This window comes from Buteo buteo, chromosome 12, assembly GCF_964188355.1.
Source record: "Buteo buteo chromosome 12, bButBut1.hap1.1, whole genome shotgun sequence".
In the NCBI taxonomy this organism is placed as follows: domain Eukaryota; kingdom Metazoa; phylum Chordata; class Aves; order Accipitriformes; family Accipitridae; genus Buteo; species Buteo buteo.
In genome coordinates, this window is record NC_134182.1 from 34886381 (window position 1) to 34913143 (window position 26763).

A 26763-nucleotide genomic window follows, 5' to 3' on the forward strand; every position below is an offset into this window, starting at 1 on the left:
GAGTAGGCATCTGTGCTACAAGCCAACAGGAATTTCCTTGCTCTGTGCTAGCAATTTATTCTATGGAAAATTCATGTGGAAGGTTCGTAAGGTCTCACTAGAAACTGGGTAAAAAAATGAGCACTTAGGAACAAAAGCTGCACCTTGACTGCACATTTAAAAGTGCCCTAGAAACTAAAATATTGGCGATTCTGCTTATATTCAAAGCTCAGATGGCAAGTTGAAAGCACTTGTGAATAGCACATCCCAAATACTCCACATTCATGCATAATTGAAGCACCCCAGGGTACAATTCTCAAACAAAATAGGTGACATTTGGAAGAAAAAAAAGGGCAAGGGTATTAATAAACAAGAGGAAAATTTACATTGTGCAAAAATCTCACAAAGGGCAGACCTAAACAACCACAAAACAGAAGCCAAGTTTTTAGTTATAAAACAGTTATAAAACAGATACAGTTATAAAAGCAAGATAACAAAGAACGGTACTGTCATAGTTTTTGGAGCCTAAATAGCTATCGAAAAAATAACTTTATTTTTCTATAGACTTCACAGCCAAATACTCAACTGGTCATTCCCAGCACCACTCCCTAGACACTGCCTCACTCTGTCTTCCCCTCTTATCCTAAACCTCATCTCTGTTGCCATTACCATCACCATCGCTGTTGGGAGATGCTCCTCTCCAGTCCCACCCCAAACCTTCTGCAGCCCATATTCCCCCCTTCTTTAACGCCCTCTTCCCAGCCAGCTCTTAGGTCTAGCTCTTCCTCAGCAGTTGTTGGCACCACTAATGGTGTTCTTACCAAGACTGGATCTTTTCATTTGCTTGAGCCTCTCTTCATTCTCTTCCTACTGCTCTAAAGGCTACTTTGAAAATGCATGCAAGGTGCCCAAACTAAAGGGACTCACTGTAGGAGACTTATGCCTTCATCTTGCATTTAGATGCTGAGCTTGCTAGGGCAGGGATTGTCTTTTTGTTCTGCCTACAGCACAAAGGGATGGGATCCCTGAGGGTCGTTCCTATGGCAAGACTATTAAGTGAGGAAGAGAGGAGGCTCTGGTGCTTTTATCCTCCTTCCTCAGGCAGAGCTGCACTGAGTGAGAGCAGCTGCAGAAAGGAGACAACTACGCAGGTAGTTTTATCATCCACAACTCCAAGCAACCACAGGCAGGAACTAAAAAATAACCTTCATTTCCACCTGAAAACAGACACTAAGACTGCGTGTAAACTCAGGGAGAGATCTTTGCATTAGGTCACATTTAGATGTTTGGTTTTCCCATTCATCTGGAAACACGGTAAGATTGTAAACTCCACAGAAATTAACAGGGCTGGCCCATCGCACATCTGCAAAACTACCTTCCCACTTAATACTGGCAAGCAAGAGGATAATTGACTTTTAATCAAGATCCGAGATTCTCAGATGCTGACAATACAGAACTGCGTGCATTAAAAAGCCAGGGCCTGGTGGGAGCCAGAGGAAGAAAGCAGATAGGATTTTCCAGCCACCAGTGACTGACAAATGAAGGCGATCAGATTTCCTGGGATCCCCTCGCAGCCAAAGCCTGACCTTGAGAACCTCCTCAAAGCAGCCGCTAGATTTGTGCATTCCAGATGCAACTGCTCCAGCAACAGAGAAATTATCAGGGCACTGTTTAAAGAAACCCAAGGGCTCAGACTAATCTCTAAACAGAACTTAAACCAGGCTGAACACCAACATTTCTGAGCAGCTTTATTAAACAAATGCACAGATGGCCAACTCTCCTGCAACTCTGACCTTGAAAACAAAATTCACTCCAGGCTTATTTACCCCTCCCTTTCCCAGTGACTGAATGCACTTATGTGGTGTGTTGTGAAATTATAAATTGTTTGGGGCACCATCTCAGTTTCCCTAAATTCTGGAAATAAGTTCTTACTCTGTAAAACCAACAGGGTTATAAAGTATTCAAGCTGACTGTACTTACCCTGTTTGAAAGCAAGAACGAGCTACAGCATTTACTATGAAAGCATGGTGTTTACATTGGGGTTTTTTTCTGCAACTGAGAGCTCTGCCACTGATCTATGGAGAGACCTCAGACATCTCCCTTCACTGAGACTGCTGCTCTTCAGGGAGAGAGCCATTTCTTACCCTCTCATGCAGGGGCCACCCTGATCCAGGTTGCAGTCTTTAAATACTGCTATAGTGCAAGTCTCTGACCATTCAGTAAGGTGGGAAGACTCAAGCTACAGAGACACAGCCCTTTTCCTTAATCTGTTGTGACTCATCACTTCTTCAGGGTAAGCAGTGGAAGGTGGAATCTCAAATTCAGTCCCAGCACAAGGATCTAAAGTAGTTCATAAATCTGAGGAGTGACACGTTTCACAGGGATATTAGTGAAAATGAAATGCATTATTGCAAGAACTTGCTGCCAGTGAATAAAAGCGAGTGCAGAGCCCATATATAGTTTGGGGGCAGGGAGGGGGTGTGGGAAGGGAAGAGCATCCAGAATAGCCTCAGAGAACAAACTTCATCCCAAGGAACAGGAAAGGATACACACATCCATAAAGTCATTTCTTCTCCACCATATCATCACAGGTTTGTTAAGTGAATAATTATGTTGATGAGCTAATTCCATTACCGCCTATCATAGTGATTAATATTGCCTGACAGTCCCTTTGCAGTGCTCTCTACCATCTACATACTGCCTTCCATTTTGCTGATTGATGGCTCTTTGGGTCAGGGACTGCCTTTCGGGTTATGTTTGTGCCGTGGCCCTGCGGTTCAGGAGGAGGCACTAAAGGAACAGCTCATCCTGCCCGACTCCCTGTGGGGTCCAGCGCATGGCACCAGCTTCCTGCGCTTCCTTCTCCTTCTGCAAAATGACCAGAAAACCTTCTTGTGCAGGAGAACAAGGACTAGGCATCACTTAGTAACAGTTACCCAAGGAAAAGAAAGAGAGAGCATGATGTGCCCTGCCAGGACAAAATAATTAGCCCTGATCATATTTTTGGGAACTCTCAGCAGTTTTTTATGAGCTTTATTGCTATATCTAAAATGATGAAGAGTCTTACCAATCATATTTATGAACATCTTTTACAAGCAAGTGTTCCAGACTTTTTGAGAGAAAAAGGGAGAAGTAAAACTGACACAACTAGAGTTTTGATTTAAATAGGATGACTTACTCAGCAAATATGCTAAGAAAGAAAGAAACACTTCTAAGCCACTGTGATCATTTAAACTGCAATCAAGATATTAAAATACTGCTTCAGAAAGTGTCTTAGTGGTAACACATATGTAGGGAAATATATTGGAGGGAAATGAGGAAAGCAAAGAGAAGATGGAGCAGAGACGGACACCTGAGGTCCTGCAAGCTGAGTTTGCTGGTCTCATTGAATTAGAAAGAAAGAAAGAAGAAGGCCCAAGCCCTCTCCTGCAGCAGCAGCTGCTGCCAACTTGATGTCCAGCATCAAGGATGGCTGAAAAAAGCAACAGCATCAGGGCAGTTTTGCTGCCTGCTTTGCCAAAGTCAGCTCTCCTGGAGCCCTTCTAGCCCTCTGAAAGGTTTTGTTCATGTTCCCAGCTGCTGTAGACGTATATTTACTTTGTTTGAATGATGTGTCCTTCCTGCATGTTCCCACTTGGCCAGCTGACCGTGCAAAGATGCTCAGCAACAAAGCTATTCGCTGCAACAAGATGCTTTGCTTGAGGAATTCCAAAGCAGAGATATGATCTGAAATTGTGCATCCATCTTAAAACAGAGACTTAACTGTCAGTGTGGAGCCAGGTTATCTGTATTACAGAAAAGTAGTCTAATATATACACATTATTTATATTATGCATATATAAGCCTATGCACCTTCTTATATCCACAGGCAATATTTGGTTTTTATGCCACTTCTGTTCCATGAATGGCTTATTGGGCTGGATTTTTAACCAAACACCATTTGCTTAAAAAAGCAAATGATGAGCCATCAAACAGAAGTATTTACTCACCCCCAAAAAAGTGATTCAGAGTTTTTTTCATGAGAACAAGACGACAGAGGAATTTGGGGGGTCAAACAGCTAAAACTACTAACATTAACAACTGCCCTGTGAGCTGCCGATCAGGAGCTGTTCACGGAGTAGCTCAGCATGTGCCTTCAAAACACTGATATCATTTTTACATTAGGAAAACAAACGAACCAACCCTTTGCATCGTGGGAAAAGCAGATCACAGGGAAAATGGGGATGTCCTCAAATGGACATTTTTCAACTCATCATTCAGGTTCAGAGGACCTTGCTTCTGGCCAGAAGCATCACAGCCTTCTTGAGGTTCCTTCCATTCCTGAGAGCTAGTCATATGTAGCTCACTTCCCTCTTCTGCCTGGGCTTCCTCACCTTTTTATAGATATTATTCAGACTTTTGAAATCGAATTAGCCTGATTTATGAAGTGTTTATAGTCATATATTATCCTGAATAAAATGACCTTGATGTCATCATGTCGAAACAATGAGGGAGGGAATTCATCCAGACCATATTACAGAATTTCTGCGTATTTCCAAGTAAGTGCTGTAAGGTTTTTCTGACAGCATACTGGTGCTAGACCAGTCAGTCCTTAACTATCAGGCAACAAGTCTTTCCTTCATGATGGCAGTTTCACAAGAGATGGAGGGGAAGGTGTGCACATGAAGGGGGAAAACATTGGATTTTTTTCTTATTTAGATCAATTCTCTCCATATGTTAAACACAGTAAACACCCCCTTCTCTGTTTCAATACAGTTAATACACCAAACAACTACCAAGTGCGTGCTTTGGATTCTGCAAGATCCCTCATAAGTGTGACGGGTAACCGAACATAGCATTTCAAGAATACCATATTTGAAGACGCCCATCCTCCCCAGAAAAGGTTCTTCCATTTTAGCATGAATGTTCGTGTTCCTGTTCCTGTATATTCTTTTTCACTCTTCCCTGAGGTCCCTCTCACCCAATCATTTTAGCATGATGATAATTACAGCCAACTCATGGAATGAAAATAGAAGGCAGCTGGTAAGATGATCCTGGACGTCATCCGGATGCAAGTGAAGCATGAGTATTTAATTCATTAAGGGAGCAGAAGGATTAGGGTGGTGCTGAGCATCCATTCTGTCTAATTTGACATTCCATTAATTTACTCTCTCGATGGACAGGACGGGAGGCGCAATGTAATTATAGCTCAGAATGTGAAATCTCTGGCATGTCTGAAGACTTATTAGTTTGGTGGCAGTTGGCTGGGGGGAGCATGGTGAGAGAGATCAGCAAACTTTGTGCTTGCTGTACCCATTACTCTTCAGTAATAAGCTGCGTGTGGGACTGGTGGAATTCACCTTGGAGATTAAGGACACTGCCTCTGTGTAGCAAATGACTTTCCAAAAGCCTTGAGAGCAGAAACTTCCCAGGATGCTTCACAAGGTGAATCTATTTTGTATTGGATGAAAACAACTGCTTTAAAACCTGGATGGAAGATGCATGAACCTAATTTTCTTCTTACAGTGAATAGCATTACTGAAAATGCAAACCCCTGTTCCCAGCGAGCCTCTTTTCTTGCATAGCTACTCAAACAGTCATAGTGATTCACGGATCAAATTTTGCTGTGAACAAATGTTCAACCACAGCAAATCCACAGGCCCTGCAGTTTTGACATGCATTCAGCCTAAGCAGGCAGTGTGCATGTCCTACCTGCACCTCCAAACCGCTGCTCTGGAGCATGCAGGACACGTTTTCACAGAAGCTCTTGGGAAAAAGAAGTTATCAGAAAATATCTGCCCCCTCACCTCTAGGTATCAAAAAGAAACGGCTGGATTTTTCAAGAGCTCTCAAAATACATCAGCAATTGGGGAATCCAAGAATTTGAAAAGTTGTCCCCAGTGCTTTACAACACTAAAACCAAATCCTTTAACATGTCTCCCACTCAAGCTCATATCTCACCTTGAAGTCACATCAGATTTTATTTCTTTGGTAGAGAAGTAGAGGTGTGAAAAGAGATGTAATAGGAAACCCTGCTAATGTTTCTCACAGAAAAATGGACATCTTGATACCGTATTGATTTAGTCTATTGGATACCACTGGCTATCACAGATGCAGCGTTATACTTAGAGAAGCTGACTCATTAAAAATTACAGAAGTCACAGTACCTAGACATTTAGATAAACTTAGGATGTACAAACAGACAGACCTTTTAACTCCATTTCAATTTAATTAGCTCAGGGCTGGCAGCCAGATGGACAGTATTAGAGACAGGCACCCTCAGTTAAATCAAACAGCAAACAGAGCATCAGGAACCTGTCGTCACCGTCCATCGGATCTAGTATCTGCAGCAGTCAGAGGCCTGCTGCATTCAGACTGTAGCCCCCAGCAAGGCAATGAAGAGAAGTGGCTGTTACCTTTGGTCCTGCAATATATTTAAGGGCCTGCTGGAACTGGATCAAGACATCGGAAGAGGTAAAACCCACCTGGCAGATGAAACCGGTGGATGAGCACTGCCGAACCCAGAGACTGAATTTCCTCTTTTTCCTCTTGCGCAGCTCCCGCTCTGTGCATGTGGCAATGAAAACAGGATCTTCGTCAATCAGGGGCTCATGTAGTACCTGCAAGTGGCAAGAAAAGAGGTGGAGGGGGAGAAACAGAAGAGTACGTGATTGCTGAAAAAAATGGTGCTTTAAATTCTCCCAAGGAAATACAAACCTTGCATTGTGCTTGCGTGCATTACCTCATACAAAGGAGCAAACCCACTTTTGTTCAATGCTACCATCCAACAAAAACCAAAAACCAAAGCCTGGCCACACTCCATTGTGGATGGCTGCTCCACACATGCTTTGCAAACATTGCAAGCCATGGCTCTCACTTCTCACTATCAGCTACAGTTTAACATCCCTCCAAAATGTGGCCTCTACCTCCCACTATCAGCTACAGTTCAAAATGAGGCAGGGGATGGGGGTAGGTGGATAGAGATTGTTAGCAGCATCCTTCTCCAAGCTTCATCATCAGCTTTGTCTTATTTGGCAGAATGTCTCCTACCCAAACATGCCCTACAATATGTTGTAAGGTACACTCCTTGGTTGCAGCAAAGGCAAACACACAGCAGAGGGAGAGAAGTTAAGGGAGAAAAAGGTATCTTCTAGTGCCACTTAAGGAAGTGGTGAAGAGACAGAAAACATTTTTCCTGGTGGCAGCAGCTTCAGGGAAGCCTCTCTTGCCTCAGGAGCTGAAAAATTTGACAAAGAGAGACAGAAAGATAAAGGACCAGAGGCAGGAATAGAAAAAGACAAGGCAGACTGGAGCAAGTAACGAAAATCTGTGAAAGTGAAGCAATTTCTGCACTCTGCATCCAGATGATATAAGCGGTTCCCTGTTCCTTATAGCTGTTTTGTTACACTTCTCTCCATTAATTCTGTAGCAAAGTCGCTAGGCTTTACACCATAGAACCCACCCATAGAAAAGCACTACTACCTCCTTGCAGCTCACAGGTAGCTATGCATAACATACACGTCCCTGACTGCATGGTGTGTGAGCTGTCTAGCAAGTCACTTGTGAGAGTACAAACGCTTGGAAACTGTTGAAAAGTCTCAGCTGATGAATGCTGATCAACTTCAGACCTCTACATCTAAATTAGAGCAAGCCACTGCAGGCTCCCCTCCTAGTACATCAGGGAGGAGCAGTCCCAGGAGGCCATCATTCACACCCTTTTAAAGATGTGCAAAATAAGTCAGATGGGTTATGATCTAAAGGAGCCCATTCTTTTCCAGTGACCATCACCCCAAGAGACAGGCTCAGACACAGGTATCCACAGTGCAGAGGCTCTCACCCTCAGACCAAGCCTTTCCACATCTGCATGCGTGCTACTTTTGTGCACATCTGCACGCAGCCAGTGGCGGAAACGAGAACAAAGCTGCATTAAACCTGGGAGCGATGCTCGTAGGAGAGATGTGGTGGGTAAGCAGTTAAGCACCAGTGACGAGCAGCTGCTGGCCTCCTGAATACAAGACGTTTGTTGAACATCACTCTGTTAGCCCAAAATAGGCACCCGTGCCCTCCCGACGCAGTGGCGGCTGCACACTTTCCTTTATACGCACTCCACTTCTTAACGGCTCATAAAACATTCACAGGACCATCTGAAAGCACTCTCATGAAATGTTCAAATTATACACCAAAATGCAGATGCGAGCAAGGAGAGCTGCACACGAAGCTATTTGTTCTTAAGGCTGCAGCTGCCCCATTTTCCCACTGAAGCCAAATCCTATTCTCAAGGTCCACACGAAACACCGCTCTTCCTTTCTGAAGGCCACCTGAGGTGTTTCACACTTCCACCTCAGGGAATTCTGACAGCGTTTTGCAAATATTAAACGTGCCCTTATTTGCTTTTGCCTTTCTGCTTCTTCTGTGCAGAGGGGAGGACCACATCCTTTGGGATGGAGTTGGATACACCATTAAGAATTCCTCAGCTTCTGGAAAGGCCCTCTTACGTGCCAGATCCCACTGAGTGGTGTGGTTCAACTGTTATAATCTCCCCCGCTGTAGGATGGAGAGCAGCAGAAAGAAAAGGCTGTATAAGCATCACTTGAGGACATTTTTTACCCTCTGTCATTAGCTCAGCTCCCTCCCTCTGCGCCACAGCATCAGCTCTTCTCACAGCAGCTCTACTGCATCCTGCTTACCCTTCACACTCTTTTTGCCTTCTAAGACACATTAAGGCCTGTCAGCCTTAAATTTAGAAAACAAATCTGAATTTTTAAAACCTCTCCCCATCTTCCCCTTCTCCCTGCCCACGCTCAGCCCTGCCTTCCCCTAGGACCCAGAGCTTCCCCTCCTTTCCCCTATCGTGAATGTTTAAGTCATTCCTATTTCTCCATAAGAAGACTAATGCTCCACTGAAGTCCCTACTGAACTGCTGGGAAGCGGGAACAAAAATGGAAACAGAGTAGGGCAAGATTTGCTGTTGCTGCAAAGAGGCAACGTGGACAGGCAGGGAAACTGAACTGAAAACCCTGGATCTTGCTCTTCTTGCTTCCTCCAGAGCGGGCGGGGAGACAACTGTTGTCACCCCTCCGTATGCAACCACTGCTTCAACAGCTGCGAAGGACTTTGCAAGCGAGGCACTGTATGGGCTGTGCCTGCTGCTGGAACAGCTGATCCCCATCTTGTTTTCAAAGGGGGCAATTTGTTGCTTCTGGCACTGACATGGTTTTCTTACGACAAAAGTTAGCCCTGTTGCCACTGGCCAGTCCTATTAGTTTGTTCACTCTCCTCCATTCTCAGCCTCCTCGCTCCTCCTGTAATCTCAAATCCACCTCTTTGCCAAATCCTCATGCAAAGTGGTATTTGCTCCTTCCCCATTCCCCATTCTTGCTGTCGCAGCAATGACTGCTTTTCCTAGAGTGAGCTTACTGCCCCCATGGCATATTCATTCCTGCTTCTCATCTTCCTAGCTAAAAATCTACTTCCAGGTTTAATTGACTCCTACACGTATTCCTGGCTGCCTCTTCACCATCTTTGACTCACTCCCCAAGCCCTCCCCTCTTCCTGTTCTGAATTCCTTTGATGCAAGATATCTTGTGGATTTCTTCATAAAAATCATCCCCATGTCCTTCTCTCACATCCCCAGTTTTGTTCAAGTCTAAGCAGCTCCTCATCTAGTTGCTTTGCTCCCCACAGCTATCCCATTGCTTTTTTTTTTCCCCTCTTCTTTATAGCCATCCTCATTCCTGCTAGATCTTCTTGCCAAGCTTTAACTCATTGTTCTCCCCTCAATATGTACATGCATTCCAAGTGCTGGAGACCCATCTTGGAGTCTTCCCTCTCCACCAATTGCTTCATCTCACAACATCTTTCATTCACTGAACAAAACAGCTAGCCACCGTCAGGAGTGCCTGCCTGCCTTCTCCATTTTAGATCACCTCCAAAGCTCTTTCTACTCCACAGTTCCACCCATCCTGCTCTCACCACAGCCCAAACAGGCTCATAGGCAAAGCCCAGAGCCACTAACTATTTGTACTTGGACTTCCTGGACTCCACTGCCTTAGATAATGAACCAACATGTCCCTGAGACAGCTTATCTTCTCTTAGCTCCATGGCCATTCCAAATGCCGGCTGTCTTTTCAGCCCATCTCCTGGAGAAACTGCCTCAGCTTGCCTTGTCTCTGGCTTTTGGTGGGTACCATTCAGTTGCAAACAGAGACCCTGGATGCACCTGCATGCACAGATTCAGGCATTGCTTCTGCAATAGTAGCTTGTGCTTCTGCTTCTTTGCTCCAAAGCTCCTCCTGTCTTAACTAAATTCTCTGCTAGTATCTGACATCTCTGCTTGCATATCTAGTTGTCAGTTCTGATTTTATTACGCTGCATTTGAGAGCATCTCCCTTCCCTTAAGATAACCCCTTACTATGTCTTTTTTTGGTCATTGCAGACATCCCTCTCCTCCTGCTGCAGATCTCGCTGGCCAGTGAATCTGAATGTCAGTCTTTACCTCCAACTCCGTGCAAGGTCTTCTGAGCCAGGCAGTGCCTGCATTTTCCCTGCTTTCTGAGTAACAGCTCTAAAATGTTATTCATTTGAGAGTAACAACCCACCCACTGAGTCAGGTTTTCATCCAAGCCCACAGCCATTCTGCAACAGTTTTCCTTTTGGCCTCAACATAAAGCAATCTTGCCCTACAGATTGCTGCTGGAAAGCCATTCTCCTAGTCCATCACAGTGGCCACATCGCTTTTCTTTATTTCTCTCTGATAGCTCTTCTTCTCCAATGTATCAGACAGATTCTTTCTCTTCACTTTCAAAGACCTGTTTGGTCTATCCACATTTTAGTGATCCCCTTTGCCATCATTCAAAGGTTACCTCCCACCTCTGATGGGGCCATGATTTCACGCTCCTCTGCCCATTTGTTCAGTCTTCAATTGACTGTCTTTAAAGAAAAATCAGTTCTTACAGCACTCCATTACCATTAGGTAATTTAAAAATAGCCGTAAAGGTTCATCATTTTCTGCTGTCAAACTCTCCCTAAAATCTGGCTTCACCGGAGGATCAACCAGCCAAGAGCTACAGGACATCAGAAATTTACCTTGCTATTCAATATTCTTATTGCTCCTCTGTCTGCCTTTCTCTTACTCCATGTCTTATACTTGGCCGTCGTCCTCTGAATACTTACATCTTTGTGTTACACTCACAGAAGCCCTAAGACAGAACAGTCCTGGTTTGGGACCAGCATTCTTACTCTCAAAGAATCATTCTGAAAACAGTAAAAGTGAGATATAGAGGTGTGACTTGAGCAAGATCTTGTAATTCGGAAATGCCCAATACCAAATCAACATCTAATGATGAGGACACAAAAGAGCTACGAGTTCATCAGCCTGGTTTTGCCCCTCTGTGTTTTCAGAGAAGCTGTTGTGTCATGCTGTGAGCTGGTTTGGAAGAACTACGTTGAAACTGCTTAGCTGTACCCTATGATACCACCAAGAGTGAAACACAAACAAGCCCCATAGTGGCCATATTTTAGCACCATGCCTTCGGAGCAAGAGGTTAGAGTTATGTCTCTCTTTTTGCCAGGGAGTTCATCGCTGCCTAAGGCAAGGACTCCAGGTGGCTGTTCCCAGCTGACATTTCACTGGGCGTAAACAGAAATGTTTGGTTCCAAAATGCTGAAGAGAAGGTACTTTGCAGCGAGACGGAGGAGGAGTGTGCCCTGAGTTGTACTCCTGACCTCTCCCACACCAGTCAGGGGCAGCCAGAGACAGCGATCCTGTCTAGTCACATCCCACTGACAAGCATATAAATACTCAGCAGGCACAGAAGGATATTTGCGCACTGATGTTATTTTCCTGAGCTCCTCCGGTTTCTGGAATTCATGTATATCCTTGGCGGGTGAGTACCCTTGAATTTGTTGCAGTATACCTCCCGAGCTCAGGCAGGGCATCTTCCCTGTCTCCAGGCTTCCACTCGTCAACAGCAGCACAGCTACAAAGCTATGTGGACCTCAGCAGCAAAGAGATGACACTGATGGCAGGAACCGACCCAAACCTCCGCCTCTTGTCGCTCAGGTAGAGGCAGAGGTTATTTATACAGACGATGCTGGGGAGGGATAGGATGCAGATGATATTCCTGTCGTTCTTACCCAATCTACGTCAGAACACCATTTTTTTTACTTCAGAAATTGAAGCTAGCACTGCTGATACACAATTATAATGTTCTGGGCTTTCAATACCTTCATAAGCTGGAGAGTAATTATTTCCTTTTGTTTGCTCAGTATATTTAGCAAAATAATTATAATTCACTAGACTGTTTTCTTTGTTTTGGTATATTGGCATAGTTCTCTCTTTCCCTCTGCTTCCTTCCATAGAAACCGTGGTGTCATTTTTGCATGCACATTTTGGAGCGGGGGAGGGGAGGTTACACATGAGAAAAAAACCCTAAATATTTTCTGAGACAGAAATTCCACTTAAAGAATCTTTTCCAGCTCTCTAAAAGGAAAATATCAAATCTGTAGAAGAAATAACTGTGAAAGCAGATGCTGCACTGCCTACCTGACACAAATTGCCTGCTCTGTCCATAGGGTGAGTTAAACACGGCATCTTCCTAACCCACGTTCTGTGAGTCCACAGAGGAAGAAAATCAGTAATAAGTCTACCTACAAGCCCGATGGCTTTGCTGCATTCAACAGCAAGGAGTCCAAGTCATTCCTCTGCTTGATGCCACTTACAAGACGCTAGCCTAAAGCTTGAGCATAGATCACAGCTCAGGCACAAACCATCCAGATACCATAAGTCTTATGTTTAAGATACAGGTATACCTTCAGCAACGAATCCATTTTGAACTTGGGATTCCAGGTATCACTGATCACAGAAACCTGGGTCCCTCTTCCCAAAACACTTTCAAGAGGCAGCACATCCAAAAGCCCATCTGAATGGGTCTTTCCCCTTGTCTTTTCCCTTTGTTTCTGTGCAACTGTGTTATTATTTTTAATTATTTCTATTATTTCTCACTGGGCCTGACATTCTGGGTTTGATGTTTACTGCAGTCTGCTAATCTGCACTCAAGGCAATTTCCAGGGCGAGGTCTCTCCTGTTGTTTTGAGCAGATGGGTCCACATCTCCCGAGACAGGTAGCGTGCAGCCCTGCCTGATGGCACCCAGGAGGACATTAGGCACAGGGCTCCTTTCGGGAGGAGGCCTGGAACATCCCCCAGTAGGCTACCATCGCTACCCTAGAGTACTTTTAACAACAGATTCAAATCCTTTTTCTTTCTCACAGAGTTATTTTTGAAGCTGTATTTTAGTGCTTTTTGTTTCGCTCAATACCACTGAAGCATGCTGTATAGAAATCACTGATGTAAACACTGAAAGGGAAGAGAGAAGTGGAGAGGGAAGCAAGAGAATTGGGCTGTCACTTCTCCTTCTCCCCTCGCCCCCTTTTTTTTTTAGAGTAGCATCTCCTTATCAAGCTCAGCACAAGCATACATATTGCTTGTGGAGATTTAGATGTCTTGCCACTGCAAATAGGACGCTGTGATTTTGCCAATTCAGTTCTCAAACTTTGCTCGGGAGTGGGGAAGAGAGAAGGGATATACATGCAAATCAAATTTTATCCTTTAATGGATTTGCACTCACAGCATGTCCCACAGTACACCATTATAAGCATTTACATTAGACACAGTGATCACATTTCTGAAGCCTTTATCTTCCGCCTATTGAAGTCAGCGGCCATAAGGATTAGATTTCATATCTTAATGAGAGCTTGGTCCCAACAATACTATGTCTCTCACTGCCTGTTTTGTCTTGATGGAAATGCACCTTGCTGGCATGGCTTAGTGAGAACACTCCTCCCTCCTCCCTTCTCCCATCTTTACCGTAACAGCTTTTTAGACAGCTGTGTTGTCCTGATTATACAGGTACGATTTTTATTGTCTATAAAATAGAAAAAAACTGTAATCACTCCCAATTTACTTTAGGCACACTTCAATGGATGTGATGCATCTATGTCTTTATTAATTTTGTGCAGCAGGCAAAAATGTGATGCTTCAGAGGGGAAACAGGAAGAAAAAGAGGAAGATGGACACAACACCCTTTCCAAATGTCTAGGTGAAATCTTTATACTCTGAAAACAGAGAGCTGATTGAAAAGTTATTTCGAGTAGTAACATATTTCATGCTTATTCCTTTTTCTTTCCAGACTTCTGAACACGGACAGTAGGAACAGCTCCAAAAGGAGATAATTTATAGTGGAACAAAGTTTAAATAGTGTATGATGAATATTAAGAAAAGATTTCTTTGCACTTTTAATTAAAAAAAAAATATTCAACTGTACAGCTGCAGTCAGACAACCACCAGCTACATACATTTCTATGTTTAGTTCCTTACATTGTCTGCCCAGTCTACAGAGCAGTCTCCCTACAGAATGGCCTTCTGCTGTACCCGTAATTGTATCTGGAAATGAAAATTCATCGGAATCCTGTTCACTTTTATTCCTGGTAGCCTGGAAATATTTCCAGTTCACTGGCACTTTGGTTGCAAATCCACAATCGTTAAGTTCTTCCATAGAAGCATCGCACATCATTAAAAACCAGGGCTGGCACAAGGCACAGGCAGTGCTGCTGAGGACAGCTGACAACCGCAGCGAGAGAAGGCACTTGCCCCCCTGCTTATTTTCCCTTTGCCCAGTCATGGGGAGGCAGCTGTGCTGCTGGACCATACGGCAAGCACCTACTGCTAGGGTCAGGGCCAGTCATTCCTAGCAAAGTCAGCTCCTGCATCCCATGCTCAGCCTGTCGCAGGAACAGCTACAAGTTCTCCCTCCAGCCCAGCAGCACCAGCTCTGTCCTTTCCACTCACCCTCACAGGAGCAACCTGCAACCTCCCACCCTCAGGATAGCAAAACCCGGCGGTGCTAACCTCACTGAGAAGTCTCCAGGCTTGATTAGACCACTACAGCAAACAGCCCCAGCGCGCAGAGCATCATCCCTATTGCAACATGCCAGGTACCTGCACTGCAGAGCTGTAAGTCAAACATTGCTGAGCACTCGCATAGGACAGCGCTGCTTTCCCTCGTGTTCCACAGAGGCACCGCAGCACAGCTTCACGCTGTGAAGCCGCAGCTCTTTCTTCCGACAGCTGCGCTCTGCGATTTCAGTCAGCGAGACAACCTAGAGCACGTAGGTTAAATGTTCCCCGCCAACAGGTTAACTCTTACCTGGGCTTGCGAAGGTCTGAAAGCGGAGTCAAAGCCATTCTGCAGAGAATCCAGAAAAGGCTGGATTTTGTAGAGGCCATGCGTTGTCTGGCTCGAGCGGAAGGCCACAATGTGGAAGTACTTCAGGATCTTCTCAAACCGTGATTGTGTCATGATAAGTGCAATGCTCTTGTTGCTGTAGAAGCCGCTGCTCCAGATGCTGAGAACGGACTCACAGTGGTGGATGCTGGTTGATATCATGTAGCCTAAGAAGGCCTTCATTTCCGTCAAGGTGACGTCAATCCAGGCATCGTCACTACCAAACCTCTCCTGGTACTTCTTGGCATACATGTTGGTTTGGACCACCATATTCTTTAGTACGTTGTCAGGGACAAAGAGTTGAAAAAAGTCCATGGCACTGGCAGTCAGGGGCATTTTTCGTGTTGGACCTAGGACAAAAGCAAGAAGGGAGGATAAGCTCACTCCCGATCATCACAAGGCATGTCCGGTACCAGCAATTTAAAGCAGGATTAACTCTCCTAAAGCTGGAAAACAAGGCCAAGGTGATGGCATGTCAGCTAATTCCTTTGAAATTGTACCCACTGTCTGACAGATCTCATCAGGAAACTCCCCCCCATATTGTCTGTCTTCCTCCGATATGATACAAATACAACACGCTCTGAATAGTTTCTTCCTCTGCTCTGCACACTCATTAGTTTGTAGCATGCAGGTCTGTGAGGCAGCATGCATTTAATTTTTCCACTTATACACTATCTGTACTTTTTACCCTCGGCATCTGTTTTGGCCTTTTTCTGGATAGTCTTTTACTTGTCCATATGCATGTCAAAGCAGTGTCTTCCTCAAAACAGCCCAGAAAGAAGGTGTCCGAGCCCTCCAGAGCAAAAGTGCGCCCCACAACTGACATGATTCTGGGCACTAGAACCTGATCCCACCTTTCCTTTTGCACCTCCAATTCCTGCCCAGTTCACTGTCATTAATCCTGTGACTTTCAAATCTGCTTCTGCTCCACACACAGAGCCATGTAGATCATGTCTATGTGCTTTTGAGTTCTGTGCCTCTGCCACCACACTGGAGCCTTATCCTGCATTCTGACATCCCCAAGAGAGCACGTTACCAGAACAAGTCAAAGACACCACGTGGCTACTGTCACCGTCCCACATCACAGGGAATATTTTTAGCATTACAATGCATACGCTGCTCCTCTCCCTCCCATAATGTAATAAGCCTTGCAGTCCCATGCTGACATTTCTCTAGCTTTTCACTGATCTTACACCTTCTCTGCCAGTTTCAACTATTCCATATGAAAAGGAAGGGAAAAAAAAAAAAAAAAGGAGGGGAGGCTCTAAGGGTTGGCAGCACTGTATCAGTGTAACAAGGTTATCCAGTCAGACACCAGATTACATTAAGCTGAATTAGGAACATCGAGCCTGCTATACCAGGGATGCAGACACCAGTCCTTACAGCCCTCTCTCCTCTAATCCCTTCCATAAGCTAATTAAGCTCCATTTTAAAAGTAGTGTTTTTCTTGCTCCCACCCTGTGGCAGTGCTTTAGTCACCAGGTGAGGACTATGGAGACGGGGACATTCTCTATTCTCCTACCAAAGCAGTGAAAATCTATACACCTGAGACAGGCAGTGTGGACAAATCCAATGGATAGGGCAATGATTAAGAGCAGTTCTACATCCCTGTGCAAAAGATAGCGTCCTGATTATAACCCCAAACTAAGAGCTGGATCCAATAAATACTGCACCTTAATTTAACAGCCTTCAGCCTTGGGACTGTCTGAAAAACACTCTTCCTGATCAAAAGCAGGAGGCACACAGCTTCTCATTTGAAGTTCTGCCTAACAAAAGTGAGTCTTCATTGCACTATGTGGCTGCTTGGATCTCAGCGTCAGCTCTCCCAGCTGAATCAGAGCACGAGATTTCCCATTCTACAATGTGGCCCTGCAAAGATCCACTACCATGTTGGTCAGGTCACATTCTCCAGTTCCCCTGTATCTCAGGGCACATCCTTAGTTGCAGCAACAGCTATAGCTTGCAGAAATTTTGCATGAAACAGTATTAAGAGGAACTACACAAATACTGTGGTTGGACTTGCTCTTAAGCCTTAATGTTTGGGTGCACTCTGGTGAACTCAAGCTATTAGGACAGCATAAATAGCACCAAGACATTGAAAGAGTGAACCTTCCGATTGCAAAGAATGCCAAAAAAGCAAACAAAAGTAGCTGGGTTTTGTGGGTTTTTTTCCGAGTGCAGTGGGGAAAGAAACATATATTTAAAGATCACTTTCCAATTTTAATTTGTGAGATTGAGAAACTGGAAGTAAACAGTTCAGTTGAAAGCACATTCTTCTATATAGCAAGACCAGAGTAAAGAGCCCCACACAAACCATGTTCTGGTAAGGACAGAGCAGAAAATTTCAGCTTAAATGATAAAAGGTTTTCATTATGAAGTGAAAACTATCAGGTTAGAATAGATATACTTACTTAACCTTAAATGCTATTGCAATAAAAAGTCTCTTAACAAAGACTTCTCTTCCTTTGATCAGATTTATATTCTGCTAGCACCCACTAGACTGTTATAGCTGACGTAAAATGCTCCACAAATGATTCTGTATGTATGACTTACAGCACATCACTTTCTTCTTCCCCACAACTTAATCAAGTTTTGACATTCTACAGTAGATATGGCCTTCTGATAACAACACACTGCACAGAGTATATTCCTAGTTATACATGAAGTCTTGAGTAGCTACTGAATTCAACTCCAGTGCCCAGGCAACCTTCGAGGTAAAGCATAGAGATAGTTTGTAAATTTTTGCCTTGAGAAGCAGAAGCTGGGAGTGGGGATAACATTTTAAATCATGCCTAGGCAAACAAGATGCATTCATAAAGCATTAAGTTTTAAGAAGTTAAATACGTTGGTCATGAGACAGGTGGATATGGACAATAGGTATGTGCTGGACTCCATCTTTAGGAAGTCAAGAGTAGTCAGAAGCACAGAAAGGTATTTTTGATGTAATTAAATTTCCAGTAGCTGCACAAGTTTACCTTGAAAAGTGATTATGGAAAAATGCCAGGTATACTGGATAGGACAATCCTTTCTTACCCAGCAGTTCTGCTCCAGCCACACAGAATCTCCTATCTGCTCTCCTTCTCGAAATAAATATGCAAGATTTGTATCCCATTGGTCATGCAGAACCCACGCAGCTCTAAAAGAGTGAGCTGAATCACTTTCTGACTCAAACATCAACCTAATTGTTGACTAAATATAATTCTGAAAGCCCCTGTATAATCTCATTGTCTTAAAAAACAGCCTTTATTGGCAAAGTGAGCACAATTGATTCATAATTTACTGATATGCAATAAAACAAGAGTGACATTGAATTTCTGTAGGAAGAGAACTGAATTTTTAACATGAATTGGGTTTTGCATAGTTAATGACTAGCCTAAAATAAATTATTTAAATATGACTTTCTATCTAAGTACACAAATATATCCCATATATAGAGCCAACTGCATAAGAAACTTAAATAGCAAATTTGTACTTTTTAAGGATTTTTACATTGACTTAAATGGCACTTACCCAGAAAATACTGATATGAAAAGAGTTCGGTGTCCCATACATGCACCGTTTACCTTTCAAAGCTTTACTCAGTCAAATAAAATAGTGGCTTTGCATAGACTTCCATTCTCAGAATGAATATACAATTATGACTGTATGTAAAATTCAATTTTTCTCTCTCCTCTGCCCTAAAGTGTGTGCATGGAGAATATATTTATTTACATAGAGTTTTTTTGCTTTAAAAACCAATCAGGATCTCCAATATAAGTTACAAAGTCAGAGTACAAAAGCACTCCTGGAGTTTCCAAAGATGCAGCTAGACCCAGCATTCTGTGCACACCGACGGTGGGGACAGAGCTCTACTGAGTAACCTCTGGCTGGTCAGCACACACGCCAGCACTAGCACTTTGCGCTTCCTTTAAGTGACTCTGCAGAACGTGAAAAATAACATAAACTTCCTCTGCTACGATACAACATGCACAGACAAACTCCCCTTCTCCCTTCTTACCCTGTCTATCAGCAAAAATCTGCACGTGCAATCGGCAGCAATCACCTTGCAAGTCACTACTGCTACTAGATCCTATTTTGACCAGATTGGTTCCATTTTCTGTTTTGTACTCAGAAGGAATGTCTCCCCCAGAGCCATAGCTATTTAAATTGTGAGAATAGACTCAAAATAAATGAAGAAGCTAAGCAGGGAGAGCCATTTGTGCTTCCGTCCTGGAGATGGGATCGTGGAGCGGCCGCTGGCACCTCGCCCTCCGACTGCGCGCACTGCAGAGCCCGTTTTGGCTCAACTCGGCTCAGAGCAAACTGCAGCAGCCTCGCTGGGTCCGATGCCTAGTGAGACAGCAGGCTGCACGCTCAATTTCTCAGCAAACATACACATTGCAGAAAAACCAGAAAGATTTAAGAAAAAGTTCATGTGAAACTTCTGCGTAACCATCCTTCGAGCAGACCCTGCGCGTCCTCCTACAGATTTTGGTCTTCCCTGTCGGACGGATCCCCACCACTCACATTTTTCCCCCTGCTCCAATCCTACCCGTGTTTCTAGCCTTCCTTACTGAGCAGCACGTTAGGAAAAAAAATAAGAACTCTAAGTCAATTAACTGCTTTTTCCTTACTTAACTGGTTTGCAGGACTAAGTAATTTGAGTACATTTTTAATAGGTTAATTTATCCTTTCCATTGTTACTGTTCTGATTAGCAACCTGTTATTTAGTAGCTCAGAGTTCACAGACTCAGAATAAAAGATGGAAAGTTTCAAAACCTACTGTAATCTATCAGTGCTTACAACATAACGTACAAATCTTAAGGAGGTCAAAAGCGTTGTCATTTTGGGCAGGATAAATCAGATGTGTGAGAAGAAAATGCAGCAGAAGAAAATTCTCCTTTCGCTCTGCTGTGCAAAAGACTTAGTGCTCTCATTCAAAGTGTAACTGAGGTTCATGATAAATTATCCCATTAGGTTGATAGGTCTAGGGTATTACCATATGTATGGCAATCCAAATTGCATGGTTTGGAAACAAATGTTGTACAGAACTAATCCAGGGTAGACTTTGAAATTAATTTAACTTCATTAGCAACTGGGCAGACCCCAATACCTCTGAATGAGGCACAGGAGTGGTAGAAGCATCAGTTTAAGAATTTAGAAGTCATTTTATTGTCCTCTTTGAGCAAAAATCTAACAACTTCTAGTCACGCATGAGGGTAGCACATTTAGGTGTACTGTATACAGATGCAAACTTAAGAAAAAACTATCCAGAACCTGTTATCTTTTGGCAATTGGGAAGTATTTTCTCCTCTGACATATGGCACAGCTTTCAAAGACCAGGGTTTGAAAAGCCAATTAATTCCTTTTTCCTAAGTCCAAGCAGTTAGAGACTGTTTTATATTCCTGAGAAGTTACCTTTCCAAAAGTACACAACATGATTTTGGGGCCTTATTTAAAGAATATAAAAAAATGCTGACAGAAGATTTCTGTCAGAAAATACACATTCATCAAAAAAATCATGATGTTTTCACGGAAAGTGTCAATTGATGAAATATGACAGACAGTGTAAACAGTTTTTCATCCTTCTCAATGAGTAGAGACCAATACAAAAAGCTGAAACAATAGCAACAAAATCAAAAACAATGTTCCAGTATTTCCCAAGTGAGGTTTTTCAGAATTTTGGTTTCACACTAAGTTCCCTCCCGTAAGCTTTGGAAGCACTGGAGATTATCTGGCTTGCCAGAAAATCAGTTTTCATATCAGCTCTATTCTTAATGGCCTGGAAGAAATGTACATCAGACCATTCTCAAACCATAGCCAGTTTGACAGCCTTATGACAAGCCTGTCAAGACAGCTTGAAGTAAGTGCATGTAACAATTCTCTTCTGAATTTTATTCCAGTTTATTTCAGATACTGCTCTCCTGTAGGAACTGGGCAGCAAGTATCCAGGTCTTTAATGTAGGATATTATGCTGCATGTATTTCGTTCATTAAAAAAAGCAACCAAAGCTTCAGTGACAAGTCTATTTTGCCAAGTCAAAGGAGTCATCCTAATTTATACCAGCTGTGGTTCTGACCAATATTTTAGAGCAAGTAGATGCTTGCTTTTGTTATTTTGGTAGGTAATCTAACTTTCCTTTAGGGCTGCCTAGCACAACAGTTCTATATAAATGATTAAAACATAAGCCATCCTGTGCAGTTGCTTGGTGCTCAAAGACAACCTACAAGGATGCAATAAAAAAACGCAAACCAAAACAAAACAAAAACCACAACTCCCAAACAGACACTTTATTGGCTTTCTTACACGAGAAAGAAGAAACTGGACATAGTCCTTCCAAAGATGGTTCTCTTCTTAGACCATAAGGGCTCTCTCAGCAGCTCATGCTTCTGGGTAAGTTTTTACCAGGTCACCTTCCCCCAGAAGCTTACTTTGCTCCCTTGCCTGGGAACTCAGTAGCACACACTTTTGCTCGACATTTGGTTTCGGTTAAGTTTATTCCAAGCTATTTAGCAAAGCGTGATTTGACTGCACTTTTCCAACCTCTATAAGTAAGCCTTTGACAATGCCTCCACGTCTGTATGCAATAACCGTAGTCACAAAAATTGTTCCAAACAGCTTCTGTGAAAGGGCACTTTCTCTTCCCTCCCCAGCATTAAAAAGGATTGTTTTCCTCACAGCGTCAGCAATGAAGTGATCCACACATTGCAATGTGACTTCTATCCATAGAGATAATTAAGAGCTGGGTCTAAAAGCAATCCAAGGACAAATGAAGGAGGACTGAAAATCAGCGCACAGCTGCTCTGTGCTGACTCTGGTCAAAAGGGTCCCTGGCCTCCACACCAGACAGCGCTGAGTTATGACAAGTTAAATAAAGAACTTAGTAAACCAAACAGTAAAATTTAAACTAAATGGTAAAATTCAGCAAAGTATTTAGTAAACTAAGGAACTTCCTGCAGTTCAGCTTGTTTCCCTGCTGTACACTGCATCCAGATTCTCATCTAGCTTTCTTCAGCATTATAGCAAAACCCTTGAGAGTCAAGTCTAGCATGTCAACCTGACATAGGTCAGGGAGAAGTAACATACCTGTTCCCACCCAACACAAGTCAGCCTTCCCACTCGACGTGATAGTGGCCTCCCAGGGTGATAACCAATGCTGCTGTGTGCTAGCTGGCAGTTCAGCCCAGAAAAGATGAAGAACTTCTGTTGAGCACCAAGAACAAGACTGGAATGCCAAGGGTAAAGAATTTTGGCTGTCACTCAGCAGCTTACCATGTGTGATAAGACACTGTACGAAAATAGTTAAATTTCTGGGCATTTTCAGGGGACCAAGCAGGCAGATCTTACATCTTTCCCGTTGACCAAATGTATGCTGTGCCACCAACAGCATTGGTCTGAGAATGAGAACACGAGAGATGTTGCAGCAGTCTTCCATGGAAGTGTGGCTTCTTGTAGATTTAAGCCATGGTCAAAAAACATTTAATTAAGAGAGTACTCTTCGTGTTTACCATCATGTTTTAAAGCTACAAAGCCTTCAAGCTGTGACAAGTGAAGTAGAGAGAATAAAAAGCCCACTGCAGGTAATGTTGACACCTTTAATTATATACTTAATTTCTGTGGCGAGATCTTACAACCTACCAATCACCATTATCAACATCCGACAGAACCTCCCAAACACTGGTACAAGATCCTTACGGTTAAAATAATTCAAAAAAGCCAAACACCTTAAAGCAGCAGTCAGCACTGAAACAGTACCATATCGCGTCAGCTTACATAATCTTTTGCACATTATTCATTTGGCTGTGGGACTGAACACACTTGTCCCTCATCAGGGGAATTCCTGCTGCAGCAGCTTCCGTAGCAAAAGTCCATTAGACTTTCTTTTGCCAATACAGTTCTCTGTTAACATTTTACTGCACTCGACCACCAGAGCAGATTGGCTGCTCCTGGCAGTCCAGCTGACCCTGAGCACATCTAGCAGGTTAAAGACAACCATCAACATGCTGACTTCATACATCATCTGTAATACAGCTTTCGGTAGACCACAGAGGAGTTACACATCTGGCTGTAGACACAGCTGTGCACATTTATGAAATAACTCTACAAAGCAGCATGGATAGTTTTATGTCAGCACAACTTCCATTACCAGCTGGGTGACCCTCATAACTAAATCCCAGAAGGCTGCTTTGGGGTGGTCCCATGGGGGGATCCCCCTGCACTGGTAACTCTTACAGATGCAATCCACTTTTGCATCTTTCTCTCCCAGGCTCCTGGTCTGTTCTAGTGCACACTGTTCACAAATACCATTACCCACATGCAACTTGCTCCTTTCCAGCAATTTAAAAATAAAAATCCACCTGTATAAGTATTAGCAATATTTGATGTCAGGACCCTGCCTCCAAACGGAGGGATTTTGCGTTTGAAGAAGTGAAAATAGCCTAGTATGTTTTCCAGGCAAATCATCATGACATTTAATTTATCTTTTGTAAATAAAAGTCAATAAGCAAGTGACCCAACTAATGAGATGCTGAAAGCCTTCACGTCAACTCCCACATTTGCATGCAACACATATGTCATTGAAAAATGAACCTCTTACATTTGAGCAAGTCTCATAAGGAAATGGTTTTCTGCTTTGTTCAAAAATTGATTTTTTTTTTTTTAAAAAAAGAAAGAATGTATCAACTGGAAATTCAGACAGTTCAGTAAGAACAGTTCATGCAAGAACATTCATTTCAGTACAGAATCTGCTAATGATTCATCTCCATCCTACAAGAGCTAAGGTAGCTACAGTAGTGGTCTTTGCAATTGCTTCCCAGCAGCTACAGCCTTTTTTGGAGAAGACAGAGAATAGTTGTTAGGGTTAAGCACATAGTCCCCAAAGCGTTTGATGCTACCTCCCATGAACAGAACTAAGCACCTACTGCTGCACCCACTTAGGAGCTCAAAACCCAGAATCTGCCCAAGGAAGTTGATGCCAGGAGCTCCATGGGGATTATACTGAGGCTTTTTTTCCAAACCTGCTTCCTTTGGGTTGTAACAGCCTCCCTTGGATTTTACTGCTCGCACTAGGAAAAGTGTGCACGTGCATTTCTAGGTGAGCTTCACGACCTGCCCAGTAAGACAAGGTTTCTCTGCTGTGATCACCCCAGACTAGGATGCAAAGGAGCTCTTGTCACTTTAGAGATCATAATAATAAAATAAATCAACACTTCAGTCACAGGCACCCTCATTTGAAGGCTGCACCACCACTATCAAGGAAGATCATAACGCATCTGCATTTACACAGCTGCTTTTAAACTTGTAATTTCCCCACTTTATATTCTCCATGTTCCTCCCCAACACCCTCAAAAACCTTGGGGCAAGCAGTTACAAGCCACACGTTCCTCACTGGTGCATTAGGCTTAGGGGCAGATGAAAGCCTAAATATTTTCTTAGGACACCTAAGATGCAAGTGGAGGTCATGTATTTGCAATCCTTGCTAGGGCCAGGGCTCCTTTACACATGCACAGGATGCACTTTCTGCTCTTTTACTCCTGCCCCTGTTGTTAGACTGCCTTTTTCCATCCTTGTTCTGCCCGCCCTTAGAAGTGACCAGTGCCACAGGCTGTCTGAACATCTGAACTCAAAATAGCCAAGCGGCTGGTAAGTTCAATAAATGACTTCTATATACCATGCACATCAACATCCCTAATCCTCTTACCACACGCAGGATACATGACACACTCCACAGCACTCCAACTGCTTAGGCTTCCTAATAACTCATAAATGCACAACTTCTCAGTTTTAAGAAACCAGAGCACTTCTTCAACAGCAAAGTGTAAGAAAAAAAAAAAAAGGCAGTCATCTGTGCAAAAAGGTGGATTTATTATTTGTACTGCCTGTGTTACCTTCAGGGTGATGCAGACGTGTTTACAAACCACTGTACCCCCAGGGAAGGCTTTCAGGGATTTGTATCTGCACAGAACAAGCCAGAAGCACGACTCGGAGCTAGACAGTGCATGAAGTCGGAGTGGGATGCTCAGCAACACAGCACCGCTCATCCTCAGCAATAGCAGTCCCTCAGCAACACAGCACCGCTCCTGCAACCTCTGCCCAGCTGCTGTGTGCAGCCAGCGTAACTGCTCAGCACCCAGCAGCCAGTTCCCCCCACGGCCCGCGCCATGCTGCACAGCTCCCAGGGCGCAAGCAGACCAGGAACTAGGTCATGGAACTAGGTTTGCAAAGAAGAGCATCATGGGTCTTCACCCATAGCCTTGCAGGAGAGATACTTGTAACTTTGGAGCCAAAGTCCATCTCCTCAAACACAAACTTAGTATGCTGCACTCTGAGATCAAGCAGGGAAAAGATTTAAGGTCATCGGACAGGCACTGCTTACTGGTAGCCATCCATCACACCAGGTCACAGCTACACTTGGAGGTCATCTTCTCCACGCTTCTTGGGGGCTGCCAACATATGAACCAACAAAAGCTGAAAGACCTCGTAGGATTTAATCACTGTAAGAACATACCTCAAGCTTACAAAATGAGGAAGTAGCTTGTATTTCTCATTTTGGACCTAGCCGCAACAGAGACTTCATACAGCAAAGATCTTCAAAGAACTTCATGCTGTGCTCCCATAAAAAAAAAAAAAAAAGAAAAAAAAAAAAAGAAAGGTTGTTGGTGATGAAATCTGGGTCATATTAAGTAGTGGAGTGGAAGACAAAGCCAATAAATCTTTCTGCTATATAAAAAACAGGCCCAAACATCAGCTCCTTGAATCTGCAGGTATAATTATACAGGATGCATCTGCAAGGTGAATTTAAATGAATAACATGGGAACAACCACTGCAAAGTGTGTCCTTCTGTTTGCCAAGTACTTCACATTAAGGATTCCTACAGAGGCTTCTGGGCATTATCACAACAGAAATAATAGCTTCCCATTCTGTAACCACGGATTAGGACATTTATAGCTCAAGACCTCAGTGACTGGAGCTTCACATTTCCTAACTATATTCTTCCTCTTATAGAAGAAGCGCGTAGTCTTCACAGTAAGGTTCAGAACAGATCTTTGGATTACTATAACAGAGCTAAATCCTCCATGATTTGGAAAAATCTGTCTGGAACAAAAGCCTGTGACTGATTAGAGGCCATAGGCAGAGTCAATGGCATGCTTAAGATAATGTTTTACTAACATAGTAATAAGGAAGTTTCTGAGTATGTTTTTTGCTCTGTAAACCCTGGCCCTATGTCCTGTCCTGCATGCTCTTATCTACTTACAGATTGATTTTCTTAAAGGGGACAGATGCAAGCTGCTGTTTTCCTATCAGGCTGGCTTATGATTTCGTGATATGATGAAGGAGTACATTTACTAGGTCACAAGCAACTGGAAAAGTTCCTGTTTAAATAAGGGCTGTGAATTTTGACTGCTTCTCAAAGACAGAAGTAGTGTTTCCCTTCCAAACTGCCTGCCCACCAAGCCAAAACAAGTATTTCCTGAGTTCAGGAACTGGGAGTCAGCCTTCCTGAATGTTTTACTCTGTGACTGATATGCTCTGCTATCTTAGG

General features: G+C 43.4%; 1 protein-coding gene across 1 annotated transcript in view; it reads right to left on the reverse strand.

Annotated features, from left to right (window-relative positions):
* PGBD5 (piggyBac transposable element derived 5) overlaps window positions 1-26763 on the reverse strand; it is a 71919-nt gene that overhangs the window by 25629 nt on the left and 19527 nt on the right. Inside the window, exons 2-3 of the mRNA XM_075043309.1 lie at window positions 15164-15591; window positions 6444-6578 (exon numbers count right to left, since the gene is read on the reverse strand). Of these exons, the coding sequence (XP_074899410.1) occupies window positions 6444-6578; window positions 15164-15591 (563 nt within the window). The remainder of the gene's footprint in view (window positions 1-6443; window positions 6579-15163; window positions 15592-26763) is intronic.